General features: G+C 36.5%; 1 protein-coding gene across 5 annotated transcripts in view; it reads left to right on the forward strand.

Moving 5' to 3' along the window:
- Nucleotides 1–12,563, forward strand: part of ACSL5 (acyl-CoA synthetase long chain family member 5) — a 630,479-nt gene that overhangs the window by 375,729 nt on the left and 242,187 nt on the right. For all 5 annotated transcript variants that reach the window (XM_044055842.1, XM_044055844.1, XM_044055845.1 and 2 more), the window contains exons 8-9: nt 8,203–8,235; nt 12,274–12,325. In XM_044055842.1, the coding sequence (XP_043911777.1) occupies nt 8,203–8,235; nt 12,274–12,325 (85 nt within the window). The remainder of the gene's footprint in view (nt 1–8,202; nt 8,236–12,273; nt 12,326–12,563) is intronic.

Raw genomic sequence — 12,563 nt, forward strand, 5'->3', positions numbered from 1 at the left:
GTTTAAATACTTTGGATCAATAGTTCGGAGTAACGGTGAGTGTGAAAGAGAGGTGAAGAAGAGAGTACAGGCAGGATGGAGTGGGTGGAGAAGAATGTCAGGAGTGATTTGTGACAGACGAGTACCAGTAAGAGTGAAAGGGAAGGTCTACAAGAGGGGAGTGAGACCAGCTATGTTATATGGGTTGGAGACAGTGGCACTGACAAAAAGGCAGGAATTTGAGCTGGATGTGGCAGAGTTAAAGATGTTAAGATTTGCACTGGCTGTGACGAGGGTGGATAGGATTAGGAATAAGTATATTAGATGGTCAGCCCAGGTTGGAAGGTTTGGAGACAAAGCCAGAGAGGCAAGATTATGTTGGTTTGGACATGTGCTGAGGAGGGATGTTGAGTATATTGGGAAAAAGATGCCAAGGATGAAGCTACCAGGTAACAGGAAAAGAGGAAGGCCTAAGATAAGGTTTATGGATGTGGTGAGAGAGGACATGAAGGTGGTTGGTGTGACAGAGCAAGATGCAGAGGACAGGAAGAAATGGAAACAGATGATCTGCTGTGGTGACCGAAAGAAGATGATGAGGATGTTTGTATGCATTTTTCTATAGGATATGACATCTAAAACTCAAATGTCTGTCATTATTTAGCAACTTCAATCCTTTTTAAGAAGAATATGGGGCAAAACATCTGGACATTCTGCAAATATCTGGACAGCTGAGGGGTATGCTACCTCCTTCTTATACAGACAATATTTGTTTATTATCCAAAAAAGACCTGGTTCATGGGGAAGACATGATCAAAGTAAAAAATGAACAGCAAGCAAGAAACAAGCTCAAAATAAATTGCTTAATGATAGACTGGCATTCTGTTTAGTTTACGGGTAAGCCTGCAAAAATGACTGCAAGTCTCCAACAAAAGATGACTGCAAGTCTCCAACAAATGTAATCAGCTTCTGAAAATATTGAAATCCTGTCCTTTTATTACAAATACTGTCATATTCATTTCAATACCCAAGGCTTATACATTATCTAGTTATGTAAATATTCTCGGCATGGCAACAACGAAAAGGCTTTCAATGTTGGTAATTCTTTAACAGTATGCTTATTAAAGCTTACTTGCATCTTACAGTCTCCGACAAGCTTACCTGATGCTCATTAAATCATTGCTACTTAAAACAGAGCAACAGAGCACTGTGACAGCATGCATTTACTGAATAATAAGAAGCATAAATCAACAGTATAAAAATATGACAGTAAACCAGAACATTCTGCAAAATCAAAGACAGATGAAAAGCCACAGTCGTACTTGTGGTCTACCTTGGATGGGGGAATACTCTGCACACTTACACTGCATAACTGCTCCTTGCCTTCCTTGGACACATCCAGAGTCACTACAATGGGGACTGGGGTGCAACAAGTATGTCACAATTTGAAATGTCTCTGGCTGACAGTGATGGCTCTGACACTCATACCTTTCAACTTCAGAGCAAGAAATCTGGACAAAGCCATACATAGAACTAGAAGTGGGACACAGGCCCAAAAATAAGGACAATTTTTTAAATATTGCTCTTATTAACTTAGATAATAGAACAGTAGTAGGTCTTGCATTAGTACGAATTTTCTGAAGGGTATGAAATCTGAAACTCAAATGTCTGCCATTATTTTCTAACTTCAATCTTTAATGACTTGCCACTAATTTGCCAGAAAACCATAATTTTATGAAAAACAGACCAAAAATGTGATGCAAAAATATAAAGTTGCCACACAATACAGCTGGAAACCTGTCAAAAAAGGGACACCTTTTTAATATTAACACTGTTAACTTGAGCAGGTAACAAAATAAGAGTATCTACATCCATTTCTGAAATAAAAGTAATAACTCTGATCATTACAGTTATATATAATTGTAAACCCTCCACATTTTCTTCCAAAATTGCCATTTTGAGGAGGGATTATTAGGGGAGAGCAGCATTTTGAGCCAAAATTGGGGACAATGGAGCGGTTTGGATATTCCGAATTCTACAAAGCGATTTGCACATACCTCTCAACCTCTTAATGCAGAAGATCTGGACAAGGCCAAATATATTTGGGGAACATACAAACACTACTGAAAATTGCTCTTGTATAAACTTAAGACAGTTGATTGAATAACAGGTCTTGCATTAGCATGCATTTTTCTGAAGATTATGACATCTGAAACTCAATGTCTGTCATTTAGTGACTTCATTCCTAAATGATTTGCTAGAAAACCACAAATTTTATGAGAAAAAAACAAAAATAAGAAGCAAATATCTATTAATTCTGCAAAAATATGGACAACTGAGAGGTATAGTTCAAGCAGGGCTGTCTGAGTTTGCTACCCTTCCCCCCCCTCACAAAATCATAGTCGAATGGTGCCTCCCCCCTGCAGCCATTCCAATGTCCCATTCCTTGGTTATTTTGCCCCATTTACCATAAACACTATGTAATGTGCATGCTGCTTTACTTCTGCGATGATTTAGATTTCATTTGAAAGTTTTATTTTGCATTTTACAGCACAAACCCTAATAGATATCTGTTAAACAAAGCAATGCAGTCTTACAATGAAAATAGACTTAGCATTAAAACTTCTCTGCCCTTGAAACTCACATGCATTGAAACAGCATTGAAACCCACATTCAAAGAAAATACATTTTGCCAGTGGCAGATTAACTCTGGGCTGTTTTCAAAATCATAGGCCCCTTGAACATGAAACATACACATGCTCTTTGATATACCTTCCTGACTGTATAACATTATATTCCTTGTACAATACAGTACAGTTGCTAGAGGGCATTTTAAATTTATTGTTTTGAACATTTTTCCAGTAAACAGTGAAACAAAATGCATACACCAATGACAAAACTGCCCAATTCAGAACATAAAAAGTCTACTCAACCTTCTATAGTCCACCAGTATCAGTAAATATGCACAATCTCTGAAGTAGTAAAATCCACATTAAAGAAATCTGTAACTAATAAAGAGGTTGCTACTAGCAAACAACTTTATATGTCATTGTTTCATCTACAATAAAGTGCCTCTTACCCTTGAAGAATAAAATGCCAATGTTGCATGCATTAAAAAAATGATAAGCTAGTAATACCACAATAGGGAATGGATAGCAAACTGATAACAGGTTCATAGTTACTAGGTATCTTTGCCAAAAAGGACTGCAGCATCCACCCCCTTTTAAACACAGTACAGTATCAGCAATGCATCTACCTACTGTGGGAGTAGAACCCACAGCCTTCAGCATCAAAAGCAAGTACACTACCTGTTGTGCTATTAACAATGCAAGCAGACTAAGCATAAGCAGCACTAAACTTTTGTTCCCCTGCAGCTCTCAGCTCCTTGTAAAATCTACTCGACACTCAGCTGTATCTCTGAACTTTGCAGCACAAGAAATCTGGAAAAAGCCAAAATTTATTGGGGGGGGGGGGTAAAAGGCCAAAAACCAGGGACACATTTTAAACATTGCTTATATAATGTTGGAAAGTTGCAAGAATAAAATGCTGCGTTACCACCATACATTTCACTGCCACGTCTTGAACCCAGGGGACCCTATGCAAAACAGTCAGAGCAACATACCACTATGCCAAATCAGCTGTTTTGTGAAAGAGGAAGACAGAAACTTAAATGGCTACCATTTAGTGAATTCAGTTCTCACCATAGCACAGCTGTCAAACTCTTAGCACAAAACACCTGAACAAAGCCAATAATGGGTGAATACAGCCCCCAAACATTCAATGAATTCAGTTCTCACCATAGCTCTCAACCTCTTAGCAAAAAACACCTGGACAAAGCCAGTAATGGGGGAATATTGCCCCCAAACATATTCAGTTCTTACCATAGCTCTCAACCTTAGCACAAAACCTGGATGAAGCCAATAATGGGGGAATACAGTCCCAAAAATAGGGACAAATTTCAAATATTCATCTTATACACTTAGAAAATTGCTAGAATGAAAGTTTTTGTGTTACCATACACTTTCTGAAGAATATGAAGTCTGATATTCACATGCGTGTTATTTTTAACATTTGTTAACCAGGAAAGTCTGACTTGGAACAAAAGCTAATTTTTAGCAGAGGCCCAGGGAGAACACTCCAGACAGACACATGTCTTTGTAAGATGGGAGGACACTAGAGGAAACAAAAACAGGGAGGGCATACAGACTCCACACAAGAAGGTAAGGCACCCCAGCCAAGAATCAAACCAGAGAACATGCAGCTGTCAGGCAACAATGCTAACGCTGCATCAATGCACTACTGGCTTTGCAAGGACACAAAAATACAGAAACCACAGATTTTATGAGAAACAGAACAAGTATGAGGGAAAAATCTGCAACATTTTTACAGATGATGGTGGGTAGGGAATTCAGGCTCTTGCCTCTTGGGCCCAAGGTACAGGATTCAAGCCTTATTCTCTACCCACCATCATGTAGCACCTGGGGCATTTCACACACACACACACACACACACACACACACACACACACACCTGTTATCTTCAGTGAAGTTTGCAGGTGAATTAAACCCATCTGCTGTCCGTTTCACACATGTGCCTGGACTTGAAGGGCATTCTTAAAGAAGAACGCCCAAATAACTTTTTTTAAGTTAAAAGATTAACTAGTCAGCAGATTCCAGGGGGGTGCAAGTGCACCCCCTTGCACCTGCCTGCAGGCGCCCTTGCTTGTAAATGTTCTTGCAAATTATTATGGATACTGCATTAACTAAATACTGGCAGACATTTATTTCCTTTAGAAAATGTATGCTAATGCAAAACATTTTTATTCTATTATTCTTTTTTAATCTTTTTTATTCCAGAAACTTTCTGAGTATATAGAGTAATCTTTAAGATATGTTATTGATTCTTGCAGTACTTGTATCTTTGTCCCTGATTCTTTGTCTATTATTCCTGGTTGTAAGATGTCAAGGTTTCTAGTAGCATAGCTCTCAGTTCAGCCTGATTATTGCTTCACATTTTTCATGTGTAACCTTATAACTGTGGCTTTCTAGCAAATCGGCATATTTATAGTCAGTAAATAATGACAATGCTAATACAAAACCAATTGTTTTAGCAACTCTCTAAGTATATAAGAACAATATTTTAAATCTGCTCTTGATTTTTTTGCCTTTTGTCCTCACTATTTTTGATTTTGTCTCCAATTCCTTAACTATGAGGTTGAGAACTGCATGATTTCTACTGTCGACAATAGAATACACAATTTTCACAGCTATTCACATTTCCTGGGATCAACATTGGGAGTACACTGCAGCAGAGGCAACTTCAAATATATTACTGCGGGTATTTTTTTTAAATCTCAGAAGTGGCTGACTGTTTGGGGGCATATGTTGGGAAAGCATAAAGGGCTGTTAGAGTAATTACAGTAAAATGATTGCGGCTGTGTATCAGTGGTTGATGGAAAAGAACATAGTATCCGAAATGGCAAATAGGTGGCTATAGCCAAATTCAGAATGTAAAGTCCACGGTGAGCTGGCAGGACTATGACCAGAAATAGCCTTCAAGTAAAGAGTCCATGCTATTCAACAATTACAGTTGTTCATCGCTGTGTCATTTGAGTATTTCAGTATCCAAATACCTCACATGAGCCACGGTATTTTTACTACTGCTGCCTGTTAATCCTTCCCTCTCTTTTTTTTAGTCATCTGAGTTCCTCTGCCTTCTGCGTGGAGTCTGCATGTCCTCCGTGTGTCTGCATGGGTTTTCTCTGGGTTCACCGGTTTCCTCCCACATTCCAAAGACGTGCAGTAGGTGGACTGGATACTCTAAATTAGCCATAGGAGTGAGTGTGCATGCGAGTGTATGGTAAGAAAGTACAGTCACAGCATGACTAGTCACCCGACTGTGTGATCCTTGGCCTCTTGCCAGGACCATTACAGCTGTTGGTAAAATAATCATGGCAGAAAACACTCCAGCTGCTCACCTTATTAAACTTTCTTTTGAGCTCTGAACCACTTCACCTTCACTGGAGGAAACTAAAACAATAACAGTATAACTAGTTTCAAATAATTTCAGGGGGATAATTACTTAGTTTCTGTCCTTACCTAAATGTCGCTTATGTTAGCATCTCTGACAATAACAGGACCATTCCACTTCCGTCATTGTCTGCTTCCCCTACAAGAGACCAACAGTATAGCAGGCATTGTATGCCTAAAAAAGGATATGTCAGATGTCAACCCTTTTTCTAGTAATTTGCTGCAACTTTGTTCTGGTGTTGGTTTGTAAAAAAAAAAGTAGTCTGTGGTCAAACCTGAAATACCCAAGGAACAAATAGCCTCTTCATGTTAGAATACTAATCTGTCATTCATGTGAAATTTCACATAATGTGCTGTTATGCTTTCAAAGTCATATTTCCTTTACCTTTCAATACAGTGCCCCTTCTATGATAATGGGGGCTTGCCTTATTTATATTTAACAGAATGTGACGGGCACCACACTTCATGAAATACCTATGTTCATGTCTAAAGAAGTAGAAGCGATAAATATATTCCTTTTTCCCCACTAAGGCCCAAATAAAAGAGCTGCATTAACAAATTGACATTCTTATGCTTAGTAAACAAAGGACTGACAAAGGCAAATCCTGATTTGTCCTAATTAGTACATACTGTGATGACTATTACAATATTAACAATACATGCTAATGCTTAATTTTAACACAAAGGTCCAAAATTATGAATGTAATTGATTATTTTTAAATGAAAGTGATTTTTTGTAATTAATTACAAGTGATAAAATTAATAGTAGTTATTGTTTCTAATATCTTCTTCACTGACATAATTGTAGGATGTATGCTGCTCCGGCCTGTGAAGTAACAGCTGTAGTTTGAGGCAGAAGTGAAATAGGTATAAATTTCAAAGCATCATAACTGCTACTGTCATTAGTTATTTTTTATTGCTGTACAGAGGTGAGATATTATATTTCTGGTTCCCTTTGTCAACAAGAAAATACTAAGGTTCTAAACACATAAGGGTTTTTAACTATGTTATCAGTTATAATCCACCTTAATGTCAAATATTTCTGTGTTTTAGAAAACATTCCATAGCAGAAAAGCAATAAGAGTAATCATGTCACCAGTGACCTGAGTTTGAAAGTGGGATCAGGAAGCCACTGGGATTACAGAGGAAGGGAGCATCATCAAGCATTCTAAAGGCAACTTTCTTTTCCCAGGGTTTGGTAGGATTGACACTGTTGTGCTGTTGGCAGATACAGACCAGACCAGATGAACATTCTGTACCAATGGAATATTTGGGTACATCAGGAAGGGTATGGAGTGGCACAGTGACATGTACATCTCCTTGCCATGGTACCAATAAAGACTTAACTTGGGAGTCCATTACTCCTCTGATATGTTCACCACTGACAAATGGAGGACTGAAAGCAATCTGAACTGGACGAGCCAAATCTTGGCCTGGAGACAAAACTGAATAAACTCAGATGAAATGGAGGCAGTATGGAGGTAACTTCAATAGAGGAGGGACGACAGGCCTAGAAGGACCATAAATTATGCATGAATATCAGTGTAATATGCAATGCAATGAAATAATTTAAAAGTGTGACTTTTATGTTGCTTGATGCTTTTATCATGTTTACTTTCATTCTGGGGAAAGAGCAGGATTGCAATGGCGCTGTGACTTGGACAGCAGTATACATGGATGGGAGGAGAGCAAGATGGTGATGGGGCATGACATACTGGGGGGGGGGGTAGCATCCTGGGAACTTTGAGTACAAATCTGAAAATCCTGGCTACACCCCTGATTGATATGCCCATATATCTGTGTATACTGAGATGGACAGTGGCGTATGTTAGTAGATTCTAATTGTTATATAGTATCTGAATGTATCAAATTGCACCTGTTTGTCTTCAGCTACTTTTACTGACTAATTGCAACAACTGTGTTATGACTTTTGTCAAATGGAATATGACCAGTAGCTATTGTATAATAAGGGGATGTTAAGGGTACAGGCTTTACTACATATTCATAGAAATTTTGTTTTCTGAAAAGAATTTTCATTTTCTTTCAAGGAATGAGATTTTTGATAGTTCACAGCCACTAGAACACATTTGACTGTAAACTATTCTAGGTGCAGAATAGAAATGTTTTTATCTTTCTTTCAAAATCTGTACTGTAGTTTTGAAAGTGTGAACAAATATGTTCTCATTTCTTTCTCCAGAGAATTGGCAAAGAAAATCTACAGAAAGCCATTGTAAGTAGAACCCTTACAAATTATTACAAAGGTTTATTTTGTTTATCTGTAATGAACAATTCTTATTTTAAAATAGCATTTATTTATAGCTGTACTTTTTGAAGCACTATTTGTTCACCTTTAACCTCTTCCCTGTCAGAGTAAATAAGACACAGACAAAGACATTACTGTGTTTTCCTGAAAGTACAGTAGATATGGCAAGCAACTGTTATGGGCTTCCAAAACTGAGCAAACAGTCCAAATTAATGGCAGTTGGAATGTATTTTTTATTTATGGTAATATTCTTATTTATTCTTATTAGAATGTTTGTGTTTATAACCTTCTGCCAGTACATTATTACTATAAGTGGCCAGTAACCATGCATATGTTTGGTTCTTTCCAGAATTGCTGCAGGTAGATACGATATGGATTGTGGTCTCCATGCATTTATATTATTAATATTAATAGCGTTAATAGCTGATATTTTTCCTCAATATTTTAATTTATTTGTTTTTTATTTATTTTACATTTGTTTACTGGGAAGGTCCGACTGGACAGAGGTCCTTTTTCAGTGGAGTCTTGGGGAGAAAAGCTCCACATATATAACAAGGGAAGAATGTACGAATACAAGTTATATATATAAACAACAGATAGACATATAATGCAATATATACAGACATGTACCACTTAGTTACATTTTTAATCACATACATCTATTACACATATTGAGATCAACTTTCACTACAATTAATTAGGCAACATAAAGAGATTATCTAATGTATTTTCTTCCAAGTGAAAATCAAAGAGGACTAAATTTGGACCCCAAACATGGAGTTTAATGCACCAATTTTATAATCAAACATATACTTGAGGAGTGTGAAGTTAGTGTGCAGATAAGAAATTTATGAGTCAAAGGAGATTGAGAAGGAAGCTGTACAGTGGATTTCTGAATGAGAGGTATAGGGACAACTATTCAGGCCTAGTACATGTGCACAGTTTTGAGTTCAGTAAGTGTGATTTGCGTGCTTTTTTAAACAACACGTTGTTTGTAATTGACCTTACATCAGTAGGCAGCGAGTTCCATAATTTCGCTATACCAGTGGAATAGAGTGAATCTCCTGCGGAGTTGCTGACTTTGCTTACAGCTAATAATGATTTATTACTTGAGCATAAGGAATGTTTATTAGTATAAGAAATAATACGTTTTGTAGGGCAGGAGTTTTATCTGGTTGGTTAAGACGTGTATGTGCTGTAGTGAGTTGGTTTTATACTAAGAGGTTAGGTAGTTCGAGCCATTTTAATTCTTTGAGTGCTAAGCAATGCTGAGATCTATAGTTGTGGTCTGTTGGAAATTTTGGGATTTTATTATAGCAGCTATCTAATTTTGCAGCATCATATTTTTTACTGAGGATAGGAGAGGCATATAGAAGTGGCTTTTGTTTATGTCTGTAGAGACTGCAAAGTTTTTTATCAACTTTTTTTACCTTTTGGGCTATGTGAAGATAAAATTTAATGGCTTTGTTAATAGTGGCACCTAGAAGTTTGGTCTGGAATACAGGAGTGATGATAGTCTGGTTTGTAAATATGATGGAAAAAGCTGTGGTGGGATCTGAAGCTCTGGCTGGCTGAAAGAGCATGAATTTGGTCTTGTTATGGTTTAAAAATGAGTTGGGCCTCTGATAGCCAGGTCTCAACTTCAGAGAAGTTTTCTTGTGTTAGTTGTAAGTGTTACAGAGACAATGCAACCCATATTAATGTGGAATCGTCCGCATAATGGACAAGAGAGGCATGCAGTGTAACATTGTACAAGTTATTGGTGAAAAGGATGAATAGTAGTGGTCCTTGATTGGAGCATTGTGGGACTCCTAGGTTAACAGTAGTAGTGGAGATATGTTTTGTTGCCATTTTACTGCCTGTTAGCACCCTGTAGATATTCTTTGAAACAAGTAATTGTTGAGGGAATAAGGTTAAGGTCTGAGAGTACCTTTAAAATTTGTTGTGGGAGACCATATCAAATGCTTTTGATAAACGAAAAACAAGAAACCAAACTACTAAAAAGTAGGCGAGGATGAACGCAATGAGAGCCAGCAAACTCACAATAAAATAAAAGAAACTTGCATTTATTAGTAAGCGCTTTCGGTGTGGATCAGTGCCTCACCTTCATCAGACTGAAACAAAATGAAAATCAATTAACATTCTTTATATAGAAAAAATCTAACAATCAATGAATTAAAACCTAAATTAGTGAACCCAGTTAATTCTTAAAAGGGAAAGCCTTCGTGCACATTCTTCAAGTAATATACTGGTAAGATGCACTGTTTTTAACTTGAAGTCATGTGCAAACATGAACACATTTCCTTTATCTTGTTGAATTAGTTAAAAATAAAAAGCAGTAATACATATTAATTCAAAAAATCCATAATAGTTGCCATAAATAAAAACGACATCAAGCCTTATAGCTAGTTGACTAAGCTGGCAATAGCAAAATTAATAATGAAACTAACTATAAATTAGTTAATACATTAAAATAAACAATATATAGTAAAAGTCAATTAGTTAATTATTATGTATAAATATCTATCACCCATGTAGTTACTAATAAATGAATATATATATATATATATATATATATATATATATGTATATATATATATAAATATACAAACCTAATAATCTAATAAGATATAAATAAGTAATAATAATTAATAATGGATAAATACGAATACATCATTGTATATGCCATTATGTATAAATACTAGAAAAAGCAGTACCTGTCAAATAATCATCTCTTAAGGGCATGCAATTTCAAAACACATTTAATACATAGATTTTCATTCAGCCCTGGTGGAATGGACGCCCCTGTTTTTATTTGCCAAATAAGCTCATCAATTTCTAGTAAAATCTGCCAAGGGCCTCCTCTAATGTCATTATCTCGATGTTGTAACACAAAAAATTTAAAAAATATGTCCAGGGTATTCTAAAATGTGTTTAGCCAAAGCGTTTTTAATGTCCCCCTTGTTAATGGCATAAAAATGTTCGTACATGCGCTGTTTGAGTTTCCTTTCAGTTTTGCCAATGTAATATGAATTACATTGGCAACATAAGGCTGCATAAACCACACTTTTACTATCACAATTGAATCTCAAACCAATCATGTATATTTTGTTGTTAATTATACATCTAGTCCCTTCAAATATGTGTTTGCACTGAGGGCAAGTACCACATTTGAACATACCTTTAACCCTACTATTTGGGACTCTTGTCTTTTTCTCAAGTAATGCTCTCAAGTTAAGCCCTCTCCTGTACGTAATACGTGGTTTCTCACCTAATGTTTTAATCAATGTTTTAAATGCTTTTGATAGGTCAAGGAAGATAGAGGAGTCTATTTTTCCATTGCTCCAATGTTGATTATCGATATTAGTGAAGAACATTGGGATATAGATATTACTATGGTATGGCCAAAAGCCATGCTGGATTTTGGATAGGAGGTTGTTGTTAAGTAGACACTGCATGATTTGAATACAAATACATCTTTTGAGGATTTTGGAAAGTGGTGACAAGATTGCAATTGGTCTGGAATTGGATAGTTCTGTTGAGTTACCCCCTTTATGTAGTGGAATAATGTGAGATATTTTCCAGATTGTTGGTCTTTGTTGTTCAGAGACTGATTGGATTATTAAGATAGATACTGGGTATAAGATAGCATCAGTTACTATTTTAAGATCGTTAGCTGGTAGGTTATCAGCTGCTAGGGTTGTTGGCTTGAGCTTTTTTTAGATATTTTTTATTGTGTCCATTGAGACGGGTTGGAGGGAGAAGGTGTTGCTATATGTACTTGTTATGGAAATATCTGAAAGAGGGGTGGAACAGTTATTTGTTAGTGCTATTATAGATTCAGTAAAGTATTTACTGAATTGTAGCTATATGGTTTACCTAAGCTGTAGTGTTGTAATATTGTAAACATGTATGTTACCCTGTTTGTTCTAGTCCTGCTTTTCCACAGTGTATACGTTATGCATGTTGTATTCTAAGAATTACATCATTTGTTCTGTTTTACAGCCTCCCAAGCCAGAGGACCTCAGTATTGTCTGTTTCACAAGTGGTACTACAGGTATCTCATCAGCTTTACATTTAGTTGTTCCAGAAATTTACTTTCAAAAATAAATAAATAAACAGCAATGAATGTAGACTGTTACGGATGCATTTTAGTACAGCATTTTTAATAATTGTGTTGTAAATCATGCTATATTTCATGACATCAGTGTTGTACTGTCTCAAAGAGGGGCCTGAAGGATAACTTGAAAGACAGAGTAAAGTCAGTGGAGATGGAATGCTCAAACAGCAGGGGC

This window comes from Protopterus annectens, chromosome 14.part0 (genome assembly GCF_019279795.1).
Source record: "Protopterus annectens isolate FY-2018-M chromosome 14.part0, PAN1.0, whole genome shotgun sequence".
Classification (NCBI taxonomy): Eukaryota; Metazoa; Chordata; order Ceratodontiformes; family Protopteridae; genus Protopterus; species Protopterus annectens.